The following is a 20199-nucleotide window of genomic DNA, read 5'->3' on the forward strand; positions in this document are numbered from 1 at the left end:
AACTCAGGGAAAGGGATATCTAGCTGGAGAGAGAAAAATGGGAGCCAGGGAGGGAAGGCTGTAGTATCTATTTCTCAGGATTTAGGGGACAAGACAGCTGGGCCTGTAAGGAAGGGGAGGGAGCAGGGAGTAGGGCCTCCCAACCTGGCCTGTGTCTTTAACCTTCTCCCCATAAATATCAAATGGTCCTGGCTCTGATAGAGTTTTGGTGTGGGGGCTATGGGGGTGAATAAAAGTTAGTTCTCTGATGGTGGTGAGGGAGCACCAGCTGGGACTGCGATGGGCTTGGTGATCACACTTGCAGCATTCACTGGGGAGAAAGAGACCCTCGGAAGATCACCAGTGGGGAGGGGGCCAAGAGGTGGCTTTAACCCCTCCTCCCAATAACATCCAAAATAAATGGACATGAAACGCCAGTACAAGTACCCTAGCGCACCACTCCTTGCAGCCAGGTGGCCACTTCTAAGTTCCCCTGCCCCGCATCCCCCCCCCCCCCCCCCCCCCGCCTCTTTAGGCCCTAAGATATTCCTTGAGAGGCCATGTGTTACCCTGAGGTTCTGGGAGGCGTGCCTTCTGAGGCCTGGTTCTGGCTCGGGGCAGGAAAGCTGGGGAGCTCTCCTGTACGGCGCTCCTGGGCTGCGTGCCCCTCACCTCTAGGCAGGGGGCGCCTTGGCCCAGGAATGAGTGCAGGCCCAGGAGCGGGCGGTGCTTGGCGCGCTCCTCCCATGCCGGTGTCAGATATACGGAACAGATCTCCCAGGCCGGACGCGCGGTGGCCTGACGGCCCGTGAGGATTCCATCGGCCTGACCCTGCCCGGCTTGACCCTGCCCGGGCGCGCCATGTTCGCGCGTGGGTCCCGGAGGCGCCGCTCCGGGCGCGCGGTGAGCGATACTCCGGGCAGCGGTGGGAGTCAGGGGTAAACTGAGGCCCAGGAGGGGGGCAGAGGATAGGGATAGCGAGGAGGCGCGCCACTGAGGGTTTGGGAATCCCCATCTCCAGATTCCCAGAACAGAGGGGCTGGGGCTGCTGGAAACGTGTGGATGAAGGAATGTGGAGATCTGGTGGCAGCTGCTCCCTAATCGCCTCTCTGCACACTTCCATCAGCACCCCAGGACCTGGTGGTCCTCTCGTGTGAATTCTGGGAGGGGATTCTGAGGGCCAAAAGACTGGGTCATGGAGTCCTGAATTGAGTAAGGACCTCCTGAGCATCTGAGGGAATCTTGTACCTTGGCAGAAAGTGATCTTAGGGGTGAGGTCCTACACTCCTGAGGTGCCTAAATACTAAGGGTCCAGGGATTGGGATTTGGAGTTAGAGGGCTTCCAGGCTTCTACCTGAGCCAGGAGCTTTTTGACTTCCTAGACAGTGGGGCTGCTCTTCCTTTGGAGGGGGTCTTTAAGTGGGGTCTGGGTTTGGTGGTCCAAAGGACCAAAGGCCAAGGCTTCTTGGGGTGGGGATTATTGAATGGATCATGGGCTTCCTGAGATCCTGATCCAGTTCCTTAGGAATGAAAGGGGGGAAGCCAGGGTTTGGGGGAAGGGCTTTGGAAAAGAGGGACAGGGTTCATGTGGGGATCCCAAGTGAGGATGGGGCCTCAGACTCCTACCCTGTGGAATTGGAGTGCTGCTGGCCTCCTGGATGGAGAAGGGGCCAAGATGAGGCCTGGGAGGGACACCCGGATTAGAGTCTCGGTGCTCTGGTGTGGAGAGTGTTCTGAGTTCTGGGGGAGGTGTTTGAGGCCTGGAGGAGTCAGAGGCTGGTGGGAGGTGTCCAAGGCTGGGTGAGGGGGAAGGGAATTCCCTGAAAAGGGGTATATAGGAAGGTGGCCTCAACTTCCCCGCCTCTACCTCAGTTGTGTCCTCCGCTCCTGCACTCCCGGCGCTGTCCCAGCCTGCCCAGCGCTGCCCTGGTGGGACAGGCCCTGGCGTGCGGTCGCGGGCCTGGGAGTGGAGAGGTGGGCGTTGACTTCTCTCTCCCCGCCCCCGCACCTCGTCTGGTACTGCGTCTGCCCTCACCCACTTCAGCCTCCAGAGGCGGAGGACCCAGACCGTGGCCAGCCCTGCAACTCCTGCAGGGAACAGTGCCCCGGCTTCCTGCTGCACGGCTGGAGGTAGGTGACCATCTGAGGGCCTTGTCTTTGTCAGGGCCCCGTCCTCAGGGGAACCCCCAGAAGCTCAGGCCACACCCGTAGGCTTGAGCTTAGTCCATGGAAGCCTCTCAGTTGGGGCAATAGCCTAACGCTCAGACTCAGGGCCCCGCCCCCTGACTCATTCCCAATTGTCCAGTTCCCAGGAAAACTCCACCCACTACATAGCCCCGCCCCCCAGAAGTGTTCTCGCCTGGTTGCCAGTCCATCCCTAGGGAAGTCCTCAGTCCCAGGGGCTGAGCACCATCCACTGACATCCAGCCCCTCTCAGACTCAGAACTCTTCTCCCAGACCCAGTGTCCTATCCTCCCCCTGGAGCCCTGTACCCAAAACGTCTCGTGAAATCCCACAGAACCCACAGCCGGCACACTCAGGCCCTACCCACAGGCTCAGAGCCCCCACCCGCCCACAAGTTCAGACCCAGCACAAGCTAGAGCCTGCCTCTAGGAAAAGTTCCCCCACAATATCCAAAGCCAGTCCTGGAAAGAAACCTCTGAATATGTAACTCCAATCTCAGACTCAGAGCCCCACCTTTATTCAGGCCCACTGCCAGGACAGTCTGACCGAGTCCCAGAGATGATAGTCAGGGGCCACAGCCCCACCTGCAGTTCACAGCCACTCCCTCTGCTCCTCTCTCACCCACAGCAGTCCCACCCCTGGGCCCAGAGCCCTGTCCTGGCTTAGAGTCCTTGCGTGACGATAATCTGTATGTCCCTGCCCCTTATTTGTACTTCCTTGGGGCTGCCAAAGGGTCCAAGTGAGCTACTATGCCTTAGTAATTGACCCCCTTCCCTCTCCCTCAGAAAGATCTGTCAGCACTGCAAATGCCCGAGGGAAGAGCATGCTGTGCACATGGTGCCTGTGGACCTGGAACGCATCATGTGTCGGCTAATCTCAGACTTCCAGCACCACTCCATCTCCGATGATGACTCTGGCTGTGCCTCGGAGGAGTATGCCTGGGTGCCCCCTGGTCTCAAGCCAGAGCAGGTGACCAGAGGCTGCCACCTGCTCCTGTTCTCCAGTGGATGCACACACATGCAGGCACACACATATACACACTCAGGTAGAAACCTATTTGTGGGACCACACTAGGGTGTGTGGTCAAATTGCATGTATCCTTCTGACCCTTATGTAATCTTACAGTGGTCAGCCCCCCACAATTCTCAGGGAACCCTGAGTGGTCATTGAGTGGGTTAATTAGGGCATGTTCACCCCACTCCTATTCCATCTCTTAACTCAGGTCTTATCCCAGCACTTCATTCACCACATCACCATTAGTTAATTCATTCAACAAATAGTTATTGAACACCTACTGCATCCCAGACACTGTTCTAGGCACTGAGGACACAGCAGTGAACAAAACACAAAAAAATACATCCGCCCACATGGAAGTTAGATTCCTAAAGTGAACAACAGCCAATATAAACAAACCTGTAAAAATATGTCAGATGGTGTAAGGACTATGGAATAAAAAAGCAGGGAAGGAGTAGAGAGAAAGTTAGAACTGTAAATAGGGTGCCCAAGTCAACCTCTGTGAGAATATGATGTTTGGGCTTCCTGAAGGAGGTAAAGAAGTAAGCCATGCAGATACCCAAGGGTAGAGCTATCCAGGCAAAAGGAAGAGTTGATGCAAAGGCCCTGAGGCAGCAGCATTCTTGGCACGTGTGAGGAACAGTGAGGAGACCAGTGTAGCTAGAACAGTGAGTGACTAGGAAAGTGGGGGGAGGTGAAGTCCAAGAGGTGGAGGGGGGTCATGGAGACTTTGACCTCTACTCTGAATGAGGGGGAAGCCACGAAAGTGTTGTGAGCAGAAAGGGATGTGGTTTGTTTTAGGATTAGCAGGATCCCTCTGACTGCTGTGTGTAGAACAGACAAAGAGTAAGGCTGGAAGCGGTTGGGGGCGGGGGGCGGAGGCAGTGAGGGAGAGGCTACTGGAGTAGTCCTGTGACTGATGACAATATTGGCAGTATAAGTAGCAAGTGGTGATCAGATTGCAGATGTTTCACAAGCAGAGCTAAGAGGATTTGCTTGTGAATATGTGAGAGAGAGGAGTCAAAAATGACCTCAAGGATGGATGGATTAACTGATGTGGGACCGGCCAAGGCCGGAGCAAGTTGAGGAGTAAGAACATAAATTTGGGTTTGGCCATCTGGAGTTTGAGATGCCTGTTAAAGGTTTGAGTGGCCATGTTGCTGGGATCTCAGGGGAGAAGTCACAGGGCTGGAGGTATGCATTTGTGAGGCATTAGCCATGACGTGGTATTCATAGCCATGAGGTTGGACATGATTCCCAAGGGACTGAATGTAGAGAGAGTCAAGAAACCCAAGGATGAGCCTGAGAACCCTCCCACATTTGGGGCTCAGCTATTTGAGGAGGAACCAAAAGGGAGACAGAGAAGGATCAGCCAATAAGGTAGAGGAAACCCAAGACAGTGTGGTATTCTAGAAGCCAAGGGAACAAAGTGTTTCCGGGATAAGGAAGTGATCAACTGTGTCCAGTGCTACTGATGAGTCCAGTTGTTATAGGGCCTGAGACGTGAACAATGATTTTAATGGTGTGCACCTTGTCAATGACCATGACAGGAACAGCTTTGGAAGAGGGGCAGGGATGGAAGGGGTGGGGAAGCCTGACTGAGGTTGGGTCTGGAGACAATGGGAGGAGAGGAAGTGGACACAGTGAATGCACCCAACTGCTATAAAAGGAAAGAGAATGGTGGAAAGGAAAGTGGGGTCAAGACCTGAAAGAACTTACAGTGTATTTGGGGGGTGATAGAAATGATCCAGACTGTAGGAAGGGGAGATGGAGAGTGTCACTAGACATTCCCTTGTGATGACTTTAATTTTCTCAGAGAAGTAGGGTCCCACCATCTCACTGTATCACAACTCACCCCTAGTCTCAATCATTGTCTCCCATTCCCCATGTCCTCCCAGGTATACCAGTTTTTCAGCTGCCTCCCAGAGGACAAGGTCCCCTATGTCAACAGTCCCGGGGAGAAATACAGGATCAAGCAGCTGCTGCACCAGCTGCCCCCACACGACAGTGAGGTGAGGAGAGAAAAGACAGGAAGGGCATGCCAGGTCGGGGTGGGGGGGGGCACAGCCTGAGCAAATGCTAAGCAGCTAGAAAGAAATGGACAGGGCCAGGGGCACCTGGGTGGCTCAGCCGGTTAAGCATCGAACTTTGACTCAGGTCATGATCTCACAATTTTGTGAGTTCCATCCCCGTGTTGGGCTCTGCGCTGACACTGCGGAGCCTGCCTGGGATTCTCTCTCTCTCTCTCCCTCTCTCCCTGTCTCTCTATCCCTTCCCTGCTCACACTGTCTCTGTCTCTCTCAAAATAAATAAATAAAACATTTTTAAAAAAAGAAATGGACAGGGTCAGAGGAGGAAGGTAAGCTGATCTGAGGTGAAAGGTCTGGACAGACAGGGACAATCAGGACATTCCTTGGCAAAACCACAGCTGAGCCTCGGGAGAAGAGGTAAGGGGTGGGAATTTCAGGCAGGAAGTAACATCCATAGAAAGACCTTGAAGTGAACTCTGAGCTGAGATGAATTCTGGAAGGTGGGGAGGGGCAGGCATCATGGAAGGTGCCTGGAAGACCTTCCTACCCCAGGCACAGTACTGCACAGCACTGGAAGAGGAAGAGAAGAAAGAACTCAGAGCCTTCAGCCAGCAGCGGAAACGAGAGAATCTGGGGCGCGGCACTGTGCGCATCTTCCCCGTGACCATCACTGGAGCCATCTGTGAGGAGGTGAGCAAGGGAGGGCCTGGGTGAGTGAGTAGTGCCTTTGTTCCAGGCCCTGGTAAGATGAGGCCTGCCACTTAAGCCCTAGTGGTCTGTCTCTAATGTCCTCTCTGGTGGATGGGGTCTTTTCCTCCTATCCCACTGTTAGGCATGGACCATCCCTTACCACCTCCCTGGCCAGCAAGGTCTGTCTGTAGGACCCCCTGGTGGACAGAGCCTATTCCTCCCATCTCACTGTTGAGTGTGGTCTGTCTCTCGGGAGGCTCTAGTGGACCTTCTCTATTAGTTCCCTCCACTCAGTGGATGTGAGGTGTGGGCTGACTCTCTGGTCCTCTTGTGGTTGCAACATGTCCTTAAGAACTGACCCCCAGTAGCAGGACCTGTCTGTAGGGCCTAGTGGTGGGTCAAATTTATCTTCAAGTCCCCTCCTGGTAGGTAGAGCCTGACCCTAAATCCTACTGTTAGGATCTAAGGTGAGGTTTGTCACTAAGTTTCCCCCACTGGGCCAGGCCTCTTTGATTTCCCCAGCTCCCTAAAGCCAAGATTTGCCTTTAAGGCCACCCATGATTAGAAGGGCCTGTCTCTATGGTTTCCCCCAGGAGTAGGGTCAGTCTCTAAGGTACCCTCCCCTGTAGGCAGGACCTGTCTCAAAGTTACCCCACTGGTGGAACCAGTCACAGAGGTCTGCCATGGGGATGGCCCAAGTGCGACCTGCATGACTTGGCTGACCCCATCCATCTGACCATCTTGGTGGCAGTGTCTATCTGTCATTTGGCAGTGTGGGAAGCAGATTGGAGGTGGGGACATCGCAGTGTTTGCCAGCAGGGCAGGCCTGGGTGCCTGCTGGCACCCACAGTGTTTTGTGTGCTCCACGTGCCGGGAGCTGCTGGTGGACCTCATCTACTTCTATCATGCTGGCAAAGTCTACTGTGGTCGCCACCATGCTGAACGCCTGCGCCCGCGCTGCCAAGCCTGTGATGAGGTTCGTGCCTCTCTACCCAGGGGTGGGAGTGGAGGGTGGGCAGGGCCACGGGCAGGCCCCTCTGATGGCCAAGGTGGCCTGTGTCCCCCCCCCCCAGATCATCTTCTCCCCTGAATGCACCGAGGCTGAGGGCCGGCACTGGCACATGGGTCACTTCTGCTGCTTTGAATGTGAAGCATCGCTAGGAGGGCAGCGCTATGTCATGCGTCAGAGCCGCCCCCACTGCTGTGCCTGCTATGAGGCCCGCCACGCGGAGTACTGTGATGGCTGTGGGGAGCACATCGGTGGGTGAACGTGATATTGAACAAGGGGACAGATGGACAGCTGGGCCATAGCACCACCCCAGCAGGATCCTCCGTTAATATTCCATGCTTTCAGTCTAGTGCCAGGACCAAAGCCCTATACCCTTCAATGCAAATCTCTCACCGGTATCCCCCGTTATGCCGTACTTTCTAAACCCCACCTGCACAACACTAGGCACCACGACACATCTAGGCCCACTTCCAGAGTTCCCTCTAATTCCCAGCCCCTCCCCCCCCCTTAGTCCCTCAGCCAAAGCCCAACTCCCCCAAGCTGTGCCCTATTCTGTCAAGATTCCTCCTACCTTCTAAACCACACCCTACCGTCTAAGACCCACTCCTTTCCCACCAAGGCCCCGCCCTACCTTCTTCTAAGCCCTGTTCCCACCACCCTGGTCTTTTCATCAGGTCTGCCTTCTGCACTGCATGCACCAGAAGCCACTTCTTAAAGTTGAAGCCTGACCCACATCTTAGAGTCCAATGCCAAGCCCCAACTCTGGGAGGGAGCACCCTAGGAAAGAAAGGGAAGGAGGAAACAGTTTCCAGAAAAGAAGGGATGAGGAAACTCAGGGCAAAGCCCAAAGCTCGGGTTTCCTGCTTTCTCCAGAGAAGAGCCCCATTCTGAAGAGTTGGGGGAAGGAGGGAGTCTTGGGACACCCTGCCTCAGATTCCCTGCCTCTTCCCAAGAAGGGCCCATTCAGAACGGGTGGGGATATGCCTGATGACCCTGCCTCAGCTTCCCCATTCTTCGGTCTCTGCAGGCCTGGACCAGGGGCAGATGGCTTATGAGGGCCAGCACTGGCACGCCTCAGACCGCTGCTTCTGCTGTAGTCGCTGCGGGCGAGCCCTGCTGGGCCGCCCCTTCCTGCCACGCCGCGGCCTAATCTTCTGCTCGAGAGCCTGCAGCCTGGGGTCGGAGCCCACGGCTTCTGGGTCCGGCCGCCGTAGCTGGAGCGCGGGCACAGTCCCCGCGCCTCTTGCAGCATCCACGGCCTCTTTCTCTGCTGCGGAGGAGGCGTCCGAGACCTCCACCAAAGGCACCAGCACGGAGCTGGAGCCTGGTGAGCTAACCCTCGAGCCACGCCCAGCCTCTAGAGCCACGCCCAGCCTCTACTCGTCCCTCCGCCTCAACCCTGGCCCCCTGAGCTCGATTCACCCAGGCCTTTCACCTGGGGCATCCCCGGCCCCGCCCCCATCTCAACCCTTGTTCCATCCCCAAACTAGGTCTCGTCTCCAGCCCAAACTACACCCCCCCGTGAACCCTGGTTCCTCCCCGCTCAGTTACAAGGCCAGTCCCCTAGCCTCAACTTGTTCCTGCTTGAGCCCGAGTTGTTCCACCTTCCCTCCAAACCCTCGACCCTCCACCCTCCACGCCCAGGCCCCGCCCCTATCCTAAGGCAAATTTGGTCTGCTTTAGCCCATGCCACGCCCCTTCTATCAGAAGCCTAGCTCCCATTCCCTCCACCCAGAGCCTGCCCTAGGCCTCATATTGCCCAAATTCCCCACCTCGCTGCCCCCCTCCGACCCCTGTCCCCACTTTCCCAGTCCCGATGGGGGAAAGCAGAGAAAGCCTTTCCACAGGCCTCCCCTGGGTGGTTGGGGGCGGGGGGAGATAACAGGGAGTTGCTCCATCTCTCTTTTCAGTTACAGGCCCCGAGGAGCCAGCCCGCTTTCTGAGAGGGGCCCCCCACCGCCACTCCATGCCAGAGCTGGGGCTCCGCAGTCCTCCCGAGCCACCCCCAGGACCCCCCAGACAGCCAGACCCGAGCCCGGAAGATGGTGCCTTTGGTCGCCAGAGCACCCCTCGTGTCAGCTTCCGTGACCCTCTGGTGTCCGAGGGAGGCCCGCGGCGGACCCTGAGTGCGCCCCCAGCCCAGCGTCGCAGGCCACGCAGTCCCCCACCCAGGGCCCCCACCCGTCGCCGACGCCACCACCACCACAACCACCACTATCACCGCCGCCAATCTGGCAGATATCGCCACCACCAATGTGACTTGGGATCAAGATCGGACTCAGGATCTTGTTCCAGCTCACCTTCTAGCCCCAGTTCTGAGTCCTCAGAGGAGGATGGCTTCTTCCTAGGGGAACGCATCCCGCTGCCCCCGCATCTGTGCAGGCCCCGGCCTGCTCAGGACAATGCAACTGGAACCCCTAAATCCCCATCTCCACAGCTCTCCGGGAACTCACGCCCAGGGATGCCTCGCCAGGCCAGAGACAAGAACTGCATCGTGGCTTGAAGGCAGTGTAGTCCTGGAGGGCTCCATTCTCAAGTCCGAGTAGATGACCCCATCCCCCAACCTAAATCATAAATCCTCTTCCTCCTTCATCTGTTTTTTGTTAATGGAGTAATTTAATATTTGTTGTAAAACAGGCCTGGCTTCTTTACCTCCTTGCTCCAGCTGTCCTCCTCCCCAATTTTGCCCCTCCTGATGCTTGAGATTTATCCACATTTGATCAAAGGATTAATTTATTCATTACCATATGTTCTAACAATCTCTTTATTTATCCCTCCACAGAACCACCACCCACACTGAGGAGTTTTTTTGGTGTGGGTCACAACCTGGGACCTAAAATCTCAAATCTGAGGCTCCCTCCTCCCTCATTTTGTGGCTTAAGTGGGTGCATAGTCCAGGCAGAACAGGTGTCTCCTTTTGGATACTGCAGAAAGAAGGGGGACATAGGCACACCCATAAAAATGGCCACACCCAGGAGGGATTGGCAGGTAGGAAAATAGATTCTCCCAATAAAGGCACTTTTACTTCAAATAAGGGACTGGGAGTTGGCTGGGAGTGCTGTAGGAGCAGGAGGGAGTTATTTCCATGGAAGTGTTATTTGCAGGTTGCAGAGAGAAATGAAGGGAGTTCACCTACACCGGGCCATCTGCAGGGTCTGCAAGTGAGGAAAAGAGAGGAAAGCATTGGCTGGATTCATACGCCTATTTACAGACAAGAATACTGAAGCTTATGGTACTTACTGGCACTAAAGCCATCAGTACCAATAAGGGGCATTCATGCCCTTGGGAGACCCCTTTCCTTCTCTCCTCAGCCCCCTAAGCAACACTCCCCCCCACACACACACACACACTTACCAGTAGGGGCTGCTGTATGTCTTTGCTGCCGCAAGGGGAAGGTGATGTAGGCATCATAGCCAAAGAGGCATGAAACAATTAGGCCCAGTACCTGAGGGTGGCGATGGGAGTAAGTGAGGTTGGATTAGGTTGGTCAGCTTACTCAGGCTTTTGCTTCTTTGTCCACCACCTCCAATGACTGCCCTACACAGGGATGGTGACTAAAACCCAGATCAGGAAGCCAGAGAGCCCCAGGGAAAGACCAGGAGACTGGAATCTACCCTACCCTCCCTCCTCCTAGACCCTCCCAACACAGGGAAACCACATGGTGGCCCCACATGTTGGTGGCACCATTCACACTGTACATTTGAGACAAAGTTCTAGCAGATGATAGTCTAATGTATTGACAAAGGGGCTGCCTCTTTGCTCTTCCCACAAAGGTCCCTGTGTTGGACAAAGTATGGCCTTTCACAGCAAATGGTGATCTTGGGAGGAAAACCAGGGCCTGGGCCAGACTTTCCTGTAGGCTCTGAGGACAAGTGTGGCCTGCTAGGGGTCACACACTTTCTGGCAAAAACAGGGGCAGAGATGGCCCCTGGATTCTCAAACCCCTCTCTCTTTACTTTAGAGCTGCCCCTGCAGCTTTTACCCCTGCGATGATTTTGGAGGCATTTCCTCTCTCAACCAGGACAACAATGGAGGTGATCAGGTAGAGGATGGCCGCTATGAGGGTTCGGAAGAAATCCTGTGATGTGTAGAGAGAAGAGGGAAGTCAGCATCCAGAGTTACTGGGACCATCCCACCTGCCCAGGTCCCTCCCTAACCACGCCATTTTCAGCCCCCTTCTCACACTCCAAGGCCAGTTGATGATCTGTATCTTAGTGTGCACGTCACACATGTAGATGACAAAGAAGATAGTAGCAAGGATCATTTCAACCACCGACAGGGAGGAGTATCCTGGTGTGGAGGCACTGAAGCAGATCAGAATCACCAGGCAAAATATCTGGAAGGATGACAGGGGAAAGGGGGCCTATGATCAGTGCCCATCAGGGCTGAGGGGATTGATTTAAACTGAAGGTCTTAAACTCAGATGCCTACCAGGACTGGAAAGATGACAAATAATAATCGCTAAACATTTATTGTGCGCTCATTGTGTCTCAAAGGTTCTTCTTCTAAGAGCTGTACAAATATTAATTTACTTAATTATCACGACAACCTAATGAGCTGGGTACTATTAGTATCTTTATTTTACAGGTGAGAAAAGTGAGCTCCAGAGAGGTTAAGTGACTTGCCCAGGGTCACCTAGCTAGTAAGGGGTAGCGTTGGGTGCCTCAATTTCGCCCCTTTTCCCTTCCAGCATAGGGGCGGGCTGCTGGGAGTGGTGCAGCCAGGTGTTTTGTGAGTACTGCTGGCGCCAGCTTCAGGGCCTTGACAGGGGCGGGACCTGCGGTTCCCTCGGCAACCCTTTTGGGAAGCGGTGAGAATGACACCGGAGGGGCAGGGCTGTGTTAAAGGCGTCGCACCCCTTTTACAAGTGAATCAAAGGCGGCGCCCACTTTGAGGGAGGTAGGAAACCCAGGCTCCCGAGCGGCCGGAATAGCTAAGGACCTCCGGCCCGACCACAGAAGGGTGAGGAAGAACTGGTAAAAGGCGGACCGCCCTACCCCGAAGGACCAGCTCTCAGGGCCCCACCCCAACAGGCCCCGCCCCTGGGCTCCCGGCCAGCCCGCCCGCCTGTGCCCAGGCCGCGCCACGCCCTGCCACGGGAGGCCCCCCACCTCCCAGCCCCCTAGGATCCCTCGGTTGAGCCCACCGATGTGTCCACGCGGTCTCCCTCCACAGGGCCCCCCATATGCTCTATGGACCCCTTGCGTCACCCCGTGGCCCAGCAGCTCCTGACCACCTTCTCCAAACCCCACGGACTCGCCCCGAGCCCCCAGTTTCGGGCTTCTGCCGCTAAGTCACCCACCCACCCTCCCTCACTGGGGAGCGCCTCCGGGCCCACGTCTGCCTCACCTGGGGTCGCTGGGCTACGCGTGGTCCAGCCACCCCACCCCGCCTTTGCCCACCCGCCTATCCCGGGACGCTCACAATCTCAGCCAACAGGAGAATTCCCTTTCGGGTGCGCGAAAAGTTGGTGCAGGCGGCCCAGCAGCCGGGAGCCGAGAGGCGCTCGGAATCCGCCATCGGGTGCGCTGGAGTCCCTAGGGGCGCAGAGTATCTACTTGCTTGCTCGTGGATTGGGGGACGCTGCACACCCTGCCGTCTTGCCCGCCGTCTGGACGGGAAGGGGGCCCCCGAGGCGAAGGAGGGAGTGAATCACCTCGCAGAGCAGAAGCGGGCGGGGCCGGAGGGGGCCGGGCCAGGTGGCTGCCGCCCCGGAAGCCCCTTTGCCCCGCCTGCCAAGGATACTCCCCGCCTGTCTCATAGCCCCCAGGGCGCCCCACCTCCAGAGGCGCCAGCCTTTGAGGCTTGGCAGTGCGGGGTACCAAGTGCGGTAATGGCGGTAATGGCGAGACCTTTCGCGCTTTCAGAATAGGAATGCTTTCGGTGCTGACTCAATTCGGAACCGCGGGGATCTGGTTTTGGTGGGAGGAGGGGGGGAGGTATGACTCCGTTTCCTTAGCTGTAAAAATGACTGAGGGCATGGTTAAACCCATGTGTGTTTCCAGAATTCTGAATATTTCGGATCTTAGTTGTGTGTTTCTTGACACTCTCAGCGAGGTTTGAGGCTGCTCCGTTAAAAAAACACACACACACCTTAATATTTCTTCAAGAAAAGGTGTGGATGTCGTTTACAGTAAGTGGGATAAGTCAAAACTGAAAATTGTGCCTCGTTAAGTCAGGTCAGGTTTCGTAACCAAATGGTTCCCAACATGTGCTTTTTGGACTTCGGAATTTCGGATAAAAGACCATGGTTGGTGGAATAAACCTCCTAGCAGTGATGGAAATGAGACTGTGCTAGCGCACCGGCTAAAAGAGAACAGGGCTTGGTGAGCATCAAGCTGCTCAGTAAATCGGGACAGATATTATTAACAGTGTCACAGCCCAGGGTCTGATTCTCTGTTCTGCAATCCTAGGGAAGCCCTGGCCCTAAGTGCTGGGCCTCCATTTCCTGGTTCTAAGGAGAGCAGCCACCAGCACAGCCCTTGATGAGGAATGGGGAAGGATCATGGATTTCTTTATTGCTGGAAGTTTGACAAGATGAGAGGAAGGCTCCTGGGGTGCCAGTCTGGGTGACAATGCTGATGACATTTGAAGTGTGTCATCCTAAGTGAGCAATTTCTCCTGACTCAGCCTTGATTTCTGCATCTGAGACATACACCTGGTCACGGGAATCTGGATATCCATGGAGATGTGCTGAGGATCACACTATCCAGACTGGACTTGGTTTTATTCTCACCCCATTTTAGGAGGGAAGAGTTGTAGCTGGAAGGCCAGGACAGTTCAACACAAGGACCTGCCTGTACCCCCAACCTGGGGCCCCTCAAAACCAAGGAAGGGGCACCCCTCTGTCAACCCAAATTGCTGAGAGTGGTTGGGTGGTGGAAGGAATGAAGCACATTTCTCCCACCCCTGAATGTGTGCTTTCAACTTTGTGAGGACATGTCTGAGATTCTAGAACAAAACAAACTCTGCTCCACCTCAGGGCCTTTGCACTTGCTGTTCCCATGGCTGTCAATGCCCTTCCTCAAGCTCTTCATACATTTGGCTTCTGGTCATTCAGGTCCCAGCTCAAATGTTATGTCTCCAAAGAGACCAGCAGCCCACCATCATCACCTCCACCAACATAACCTCCTTTTGTTATTTTTATAATTCTGGCCTCTGAAGCTATCCTTTATTTATTCATTTTCTTGTCTTTTCTTTTCTGACATAAATCTACACAAGGTTAGAAATCTTTATGTTTTTCATTCCACCGTCTCCCTAGTGCAATTATTTTGTCAGATGCAGGTGAGATTAAGAGGACAGTCTTGGGAATCTGGCCTTGATTAAGATTTTTTAGGGGGCACCTGGGTGGCTCAGTCAGTCAAGTGTCTCTTAATTTTTGGCTCAGGTCCTGATCCCACGGTTGATCTCATGGATCTCCATGATCTCATGGAGCCTGCTTAAGATTCTCTCTCTCCCTCTCCCCCACTTGCACTCTTTTCTCTCTCTCTCTCTCTCTCAAAAAAAAGATTTTTTAATGTTTGTTTTTGAGAGCAAGAGAGAGAGCAAGCAGGGGAAGGGGAGGGAAGGGGGGGGTACAAAAGATCCAAAGCGGGCTCCCTGATGACAGCAGAGAGCCTTATCCGGGGCTTGAACTCACGAACTATGAGAACATGACCTGAGCCAAAGTTGGATGCTTAACCAACTGAGCCACCCAGGTGCCCCCAAAAAGATTTTTTAAAAGTAATCTCTACACCCAACATAGGGCTCAAACTCACAGGTGTGAGTCAGCGGGCTGGGCTGAATAAAACCCCCAGATCAAGAGTTGCATACTTCACCTACTGAGCCATCCAGGTACCCCATTCTGGCTTTAAATCTTGCTTCAACACCCTCCCTCAAGTCATTTATACTGTCTGGGCTCACTTCCCTCCCCCATGAAATGGACACAACAGGATTGTTGAGTAGAGGAGTAAGTAGATGAAAATAGATAGTGCAAGTAAAGCCAACAGGGGAGGCAAGGCTAAGTAAATGGTGGCTGGGGTTACTATTATTAGTCTCCTGGGTGTGACTGTGTTTATAGGACTGGGGCTCCTGACTTCCATAGAGCCACACCTCCACCAGGCTCTGAGTCAAGGGTAGCTGGAAGCCCCAGCGCACTCTCCCACAATGTCCACAGTGCTGACCATTCAAGGGGTCACCTCTTTATACCCTGGCTCCCAGCCTGGATTTGCAGTCCTTCTCTCCTCTCAGTGTCACTCTGGAAACTCACCTCTGGTCTTTCAATTTGTCGCCCCTCTCCGACCCCTCCCTGTAGAGGTGGGAGTTGCCCACTCCTGCCTGACCACAGCTTCCTTCATTGGGGGTATGGGGCCAAGTGTTCAGGATGTGGTGACAAGCGGAGGTGACTGGACATTTCTGGCTTCAGCCAGTGCTGGCTTTGGGGCTATCCCGGTTGGAGTCCTGCTGGCCATATAAGCCCTGGCTTTGGGGCACTGCTCCCAGGATGGAGGAAACTCTGGCCTCTCCCAGGACCGGAACGCCCAGCATGTGGCGTGTGCATACAAGCCTGGCTGCAGTTCCTCACCATCTATGGAAGAGGGGGCCACGGCTCAAAGGTTCTAACAGCCTTTTTTTAGCCCAGCCCGCTGACTCACGCCTTCCCGACTCCACCCCAAAGGGGGTTCCAGGGCCCCAACCAATGCCCTAAGGGTGGCAGTCAACGTGCCAGCAAAAGCTGGTCAACCAGGCCGGAAGTGAGAGACCACAGGCTCCTGGCGAAAGAAGCCACCCAGGTTCTAGCCTTGCTATCTGCTCATCAGCTGAGGGTCTGGAGGATTCCTGCCTGGAGCTGTGGGTATATAGGTGCACTCCCGCTACAACGGGCCCACCTCTGCATTCCCCGTGCCAGGAGCAAAGATTATCTGTGAGCCCTGCACACCTCCCCAAAAGTGAAACGAATGCGGAGAGAAGCAGGAGTTGGGGAAGAGAAACCGAGTGGGGAGAAAGCACGCCCGGCTGAGGATCAGCAAAAGCAGACCCCGCTAGAGGCACAAGTGAAACAACACGAAGTAAGTTTGTCAATGGCTGCAAGAAGAGGCCCTCCTTGAAACCAGATCGACCCACCCCCTCATTTACGGGGTGAACTCAGGAGCCCCACCCGGCCTACAGCACCTGGCAAGTCAAGATTGGGTCGAACCATTTTATTACCACCCCCGCTCGAAACCAGAAGCGCTGGTCTGGCCCGTCCGGAGGGCTGTACCACTGACACCGCGAGGGGAGCATGAGCTGGTCCGCTGCTCAGCAGGAAGCAGGGTGAGACAACACAGAGAGGAAGCTCTCCCCGCCCATGATAGCGATGCTAGTGTGAGGCCGGCGGGGCACACCAGATACAGGTTGGGCTGTACCAAGGGAGCACTGAACCCTCTGTTACATGCTCAGTGCCTCCGCCTCCCAGCTGCCATCTCCAGAGCAAGCTGCGCAGCCCCTGGGACCCCTAGGGCCCGCGAGAGCCGTTCCTCACTCGGCACCAGCCAGGGTCCCGGGGAACCTGGGGTTCGGTCATCAGGGTCCTCTGTGCGGCGCTCAGGTGGAGGAACCGCGGGGCAGTCGGCTGCCCCCTCTGGGCTAGGCTCTGGGCTGCCCTGGGTTTGGGCCATAGTACGGGATAGCGGGTGCTGATGTGGGGAAGCGCTGGCGCTGCGAGACTTCATCACCTCTGGTCCCCCAGGATCTGGCCTGCGATCTGGGGATGGCAGAACTGCGGGTTAGATTGGGCGATAGGATGGGGAACTGAGAGCCAAGACCCATAGTGGAGCGTGGCAGGGAGGCTCCAGGGGCTGCAGGAGACAGAGACCCCAATCCTTAGAGAAATATCCCTTTGAAGACTGGACACAACATTCAGGAACCGATGCCACCCCTCAAGACCCCCCCCCCAACACCACTTTTCCCAAGACCGTGCCCCACCTGAATCCAGAACATGCCCCCCCCCAAAATAATTTCCTACAATCCCCAAAGGAAATCAAACCCTGACGGTGACCTCAAGATGCCAAACCCCTCCTATCTAGTACCGTAGACTCTCCCTTTCCTTAACCCACCTCCCTCTACTCCCAACCTTTTCCCTAATGGACCCCTCAGCTTTGGAACTAGACCCCCTACCCTCTGTATCCCCCTCGCTTCACCATCCCATGCTCTCCCTGCTGAGACCCACTCTGCCTTCTGATGTGAGGACCACAACTCTTCCTTCTGAACATCCACTTTTACCCCAGACCCGTTCTCCCCACTCCTCTCCCAGTACCTCAAAAGCCTCCACTCTAAAATCTACTTTTATTCCTATCCTGGGACCCTGCCCTTCCCAACCCTGATTTTGGTAATACCATGACCCGTCACAGACAGTGAACTCTGACCCTGCCCACTGAGACCACCACCTCTTCGTGCCCTGGACCCCAGCCTCTCCACTCTGCCACCCTCTCCTTCCTCTCACAGATCTCTGACCCCTCTCCTTTGGGAAACCCACCATCTCCTTTCTGAGGCCCTCCCATCCCCTCAGGCTTGCCGGGGTGGGTTTCAAGGGGCCTGCTTAATACAAGGCGGAGACGGGGTCCGCCTGCGCGAATCCGCTCCACCACCTGCGCGTGGGTGAGGCCCTGCGTTGGCTCTCCGTTGAGGTGGAGCACGAGGTCCCCGGCCTGCAAGAATACAAGGCGAGGGGTGTTGTAAAAAGAACAGATGGAGGACACCCCAACAAAGGGTAAGGATTGGGCTAGTCCTGTTTAATGAAGGGTGTCTTATACCTTACCTGCAAGCGACCACAGCGCTGTGCCGGCCCATCCTTCAGCAGCCCACGCACTGCCAGAGGAGTATCCCCGGCTGAATCTTGGCCTCCGCTTAATGTGAGGCCAAAGCCCGCGGAACCGCGAACCAGTTCCACATAGAACCGTCCAGAGGCCTGGAGCGGCTTCGAAGCAGAACGTGCCTTATTCTGGGTCACTTGGGGCGGTGCAGTACCTGTACCCAAGGTCTCTGACCGGTGATGCTGGAGTAAAGACACAAGTGTACATACATTTCCAGTCTAAAAACAGGTGGCATTCTTTAAGAAGACAAAATGGTACCTGGGGCCGGTGATCCACAAAAGTGGCATTAGGCAGGCGACTGTCTGTAACCTCTATGTCGGCAGAATCTAGCACACTAATGGCTGGAAGATGGAAAAGGCAATCAGAGGGATGCTCCATGGAAACCACCAAGGATCTACCCCCTGATTTAACATTCTAGCCTCACCTCATTTCCTTGCCTGTGGAATGCAGAGAGACACACGCACTCATTTAACTGAACTCAGCACACCTGAATAACTGACTTGACCCCCCCCCCCCCCCTACCTTTTTAAGTAATAAATCTGGGCCCGGCTAATAGAATAAGCCTCCAGACTTTCCTACAGCCCTCTAATACACACGAAGATCTCGCTCCTCATATTAACACCCTCAGGCCCTCCCTGGAGGGTGCAATTCCAAGATTGGGCTCCGGAACTTTCCAGGCTCCGCCCTCTAACTGGCCTATAAACTTCAACCCATTCCTGACATTTCGAGTCCCGCCCCTTCGCGTTTGTAGGCTCCACCCCCTAGAGTGGCTTTCCAGGACCGCCCCTTAGCCAAGTGCCCGCCCCCAACGCTCTCCAGGACCCACCTTCTCAGAAATGCCATTCAAAGCCCCACCGACAGGGATAACCAATCCGGCCCGCACTCACAACTAGCCATGCAACATTCACCTACTGCAGTAACCTTCCCAGTGTCACCTCCTGGAGGAATATTCTAGGATCACGTCAGGGCTCCCCCGTCTCGCAGCTCCCTCCGAGCCCCGCCCCACCAGTCCCCCCCCCCCAGGGGAGCATTGGCCCCACCCAGGGGAGCAACCAACCATCCCGGGTCCGCTACGTCAGAATCCGGCTCCAGTCAGACCCCGCCCCCCGGGAGGCCCCGCCCCGACCCCGACACGCACCGGCCTTGGGGCGCAGGCGCAATGTGGCGCCCGTCCTGCGTACCAGCGCCGCCACGTCGGCCGCAGCTCGGGCCGCCAGGGGGCGCGCGTCCAGCCGCGCCAGGAGCTGCCGGGCTCTGGGGCCCGCGGGCAGGGAAAGGCCCCGGCCTGCGCGGGTGAAAGGAACAGGTCAGCGCCCGCCGGAGCCTCGGCCAACCCCCACGCTCCCCGACGTCCGAAGACCTAGAATGCCCCTCAAGATCTTCAGAGCCCCCCGACCACTCGCTCGATAGTTCCGAAGGTCGCCCACTGCCCCTCTCAACTCCCGCGACCCCCAGACCATCGCGAGTATGCCGGTGGACCCCCGCCTGCCCCCACCATAATCCTGGAGATAGCTATTTGGCCGAAATATTCCCGGACCCTTCCGAACATTTTGGGACTATCTCTGGAGGTCTCCGACTGCCCCTTCATAACCCCAGATTCCAAACTCTTTCCGCACGATATCGAGAGGGACCCCGATTTCTCCAGATGCCCCGACAGAACAGGGTCGGCCGCCGCTGCGGCCCCGGCACCCCCGATTCCCCTTCCAGATATCCAGGTATCCAGATACCCTGATGGCCCACGTAGTCCCAGATTGCCCCTCCATCTATCCCAGAGGCTCCCCGCCTAACGCCCCCACCCCCGCAATTCACTACAGACCCTGAGTGCCCAGGTGTCCCCAGTGACCCGGGCAGACCCCTGTGGCACAACTCCCCGGAGACTCCTGAGAGCCCCCGGGTCTGGTACACGGCCCCGCGGTGCGGATGCGGGTGCGGGTACGGGTGCAGGTCGGAGACCTGGAGCCCAGCCCGGGTCGCCGGGCCCCCCTTCTCGCCGCCGCCGCCACCGCCACCGCCACCGCCACCGCCACCGCCACTAGGGCGCCGGGGCTGCTTTGTTTACTACCTGTCGGAAGGAAAAGGTGAGGAGCAGACAGGCGGGGCGAGGGGTGACAGGGACGCGCCCAGTCCCTCTCCACCCTCCCGTACCTCCTCTGCTCCCCCTAGGGTCCGTGACGCCCCCCGCGCGCGGCTCCATGACCCGAAGTCGGTCGGGTGGACGCACGGCCGCCAGCGACGCGTTTGGAGCTCCTGGGCGCGCTCACCTGGCGGCCCGCCCGAGCCTGGGCGCCGCTGTAGCCGGCTGGTCCCGTGCCCGGCGACCTGACCCGCGCAGTCACCTACCTGGCGGCAGGCAAGGAGGCCTGGCTGTGGGAGCCAGCGTGAGCGCTTGGCCTCCCTCTACCTCAAGCGCCCCCTCTGCTCTCCCAGGACCCTGGGCTGTGCTCCTTTTCCCACCCAGGAGAGG

At 56.3% G+C, this 20199-nt stretch overlaps 3 protein-coding genes across 4 annotated transcripts; 1 reads left to right on the top strand and 2 right to left on the bottom strand.

The window, feature by feature from the left end:
* Window positions 1–727: 727 nt before the first annotated feature.
* On the top strand, window positions 728–9649 carry PRICKLE3 (prickle planar cell polarity protein 3). Of its 2 annotated transcripts, none has more exons than XM_081793378.1 (9): window positions 728–882; window positions 2024–2109; window positions 2949–3132; window positions 5076–5189; window positions 5760–5897; window positions 6649–6873; window positions 6971–7157; window positions 7934–8233; window positions 8817–9649. In XM_081793378.1, the coding sequence occupies exons 1-9, from the start codon at window positions 841–843 to the stop codon at window positions 9407–9409; spliced, it is 1869 nt and encodes a 622-aa protein (XP_081649504.1). In that variant the 5' UTR covers window positions 728–840; the 3' UTR covers window positions 9410–9649. The 2 variants fall into 2 exon arrangements, with proteins under 2 accessions (XP_081649504.1, XP_081649505.1); XM_081793379.1 differs by having other exon boundaries at window positions 740–882; window positions 6670–6873.
* Window positions 9650–9652: 3 nt separating this feature from the next.
* Window positions 9653–12594, bottom strand: PLP2 (proteolipid protein 2). The gene is made up of 5 exons (XM_081793381.1): window positions 12331–12594; window positions 11090–11242; window positions 10889–10984; window positions 10261–10351; window positions 9653–10061 (listed from the first exon to the last, which is right to left on the bottom strand). The coding sequence occupies exons 1-5, from the start codon at window positions 12424–12426 to the stop codon at window positions 10039–10041; spliced, it is 459 nt and encodes a 152-aa protein (XP_081649507.1). The 5' UTR covers window positions 12427–12594; the 3' UTR covers window positions 9653–10038.
* Window positions 12595–16068: 3474 nt separating this feature from the next.
* On the bottom strand, window positions 16069–19985 carry MAGIX (MAGI family member, X-linked). Its single transcript, XM_081793380.1, has 6 exons — window positions 19881–19985; window positions 18874–19020; window positions 17994–18076; window positions 17681–17917; window positions 17399–17570; window positions 16069–16627 (listed from the first exon to the last, which is right to left on the bottom strand). The coding sequence occupies exons 1-6, from the start codon at window positions 19927–19929 to the stop codon at window positions 16320–16322; spliced, it is 996 nt and encodes a 331-aa protein (XP_081649506.1). The 5' UTR covers window positions 19930–19985; the 3' UTR covers window positions 16069–16319.
* Window positions 19986–20199: the final 214 nt, after the last annotated feature.

The sequence above is a fragment of the Panthera onca genome, chromosome X, assembly GCF_046562875.1.
Source record: "Panthera onca isolate mPanOnc1 chromosome X, mPanOnc1 haplotype 2, whole genome shotgun sequence".
In the NCBI taxonomy this organism is placed as follows: Eukaryota; Metazoa; Chordata; class Mammalia; order Carnivora; family Felidae; genus Panthera; species Panthera onca.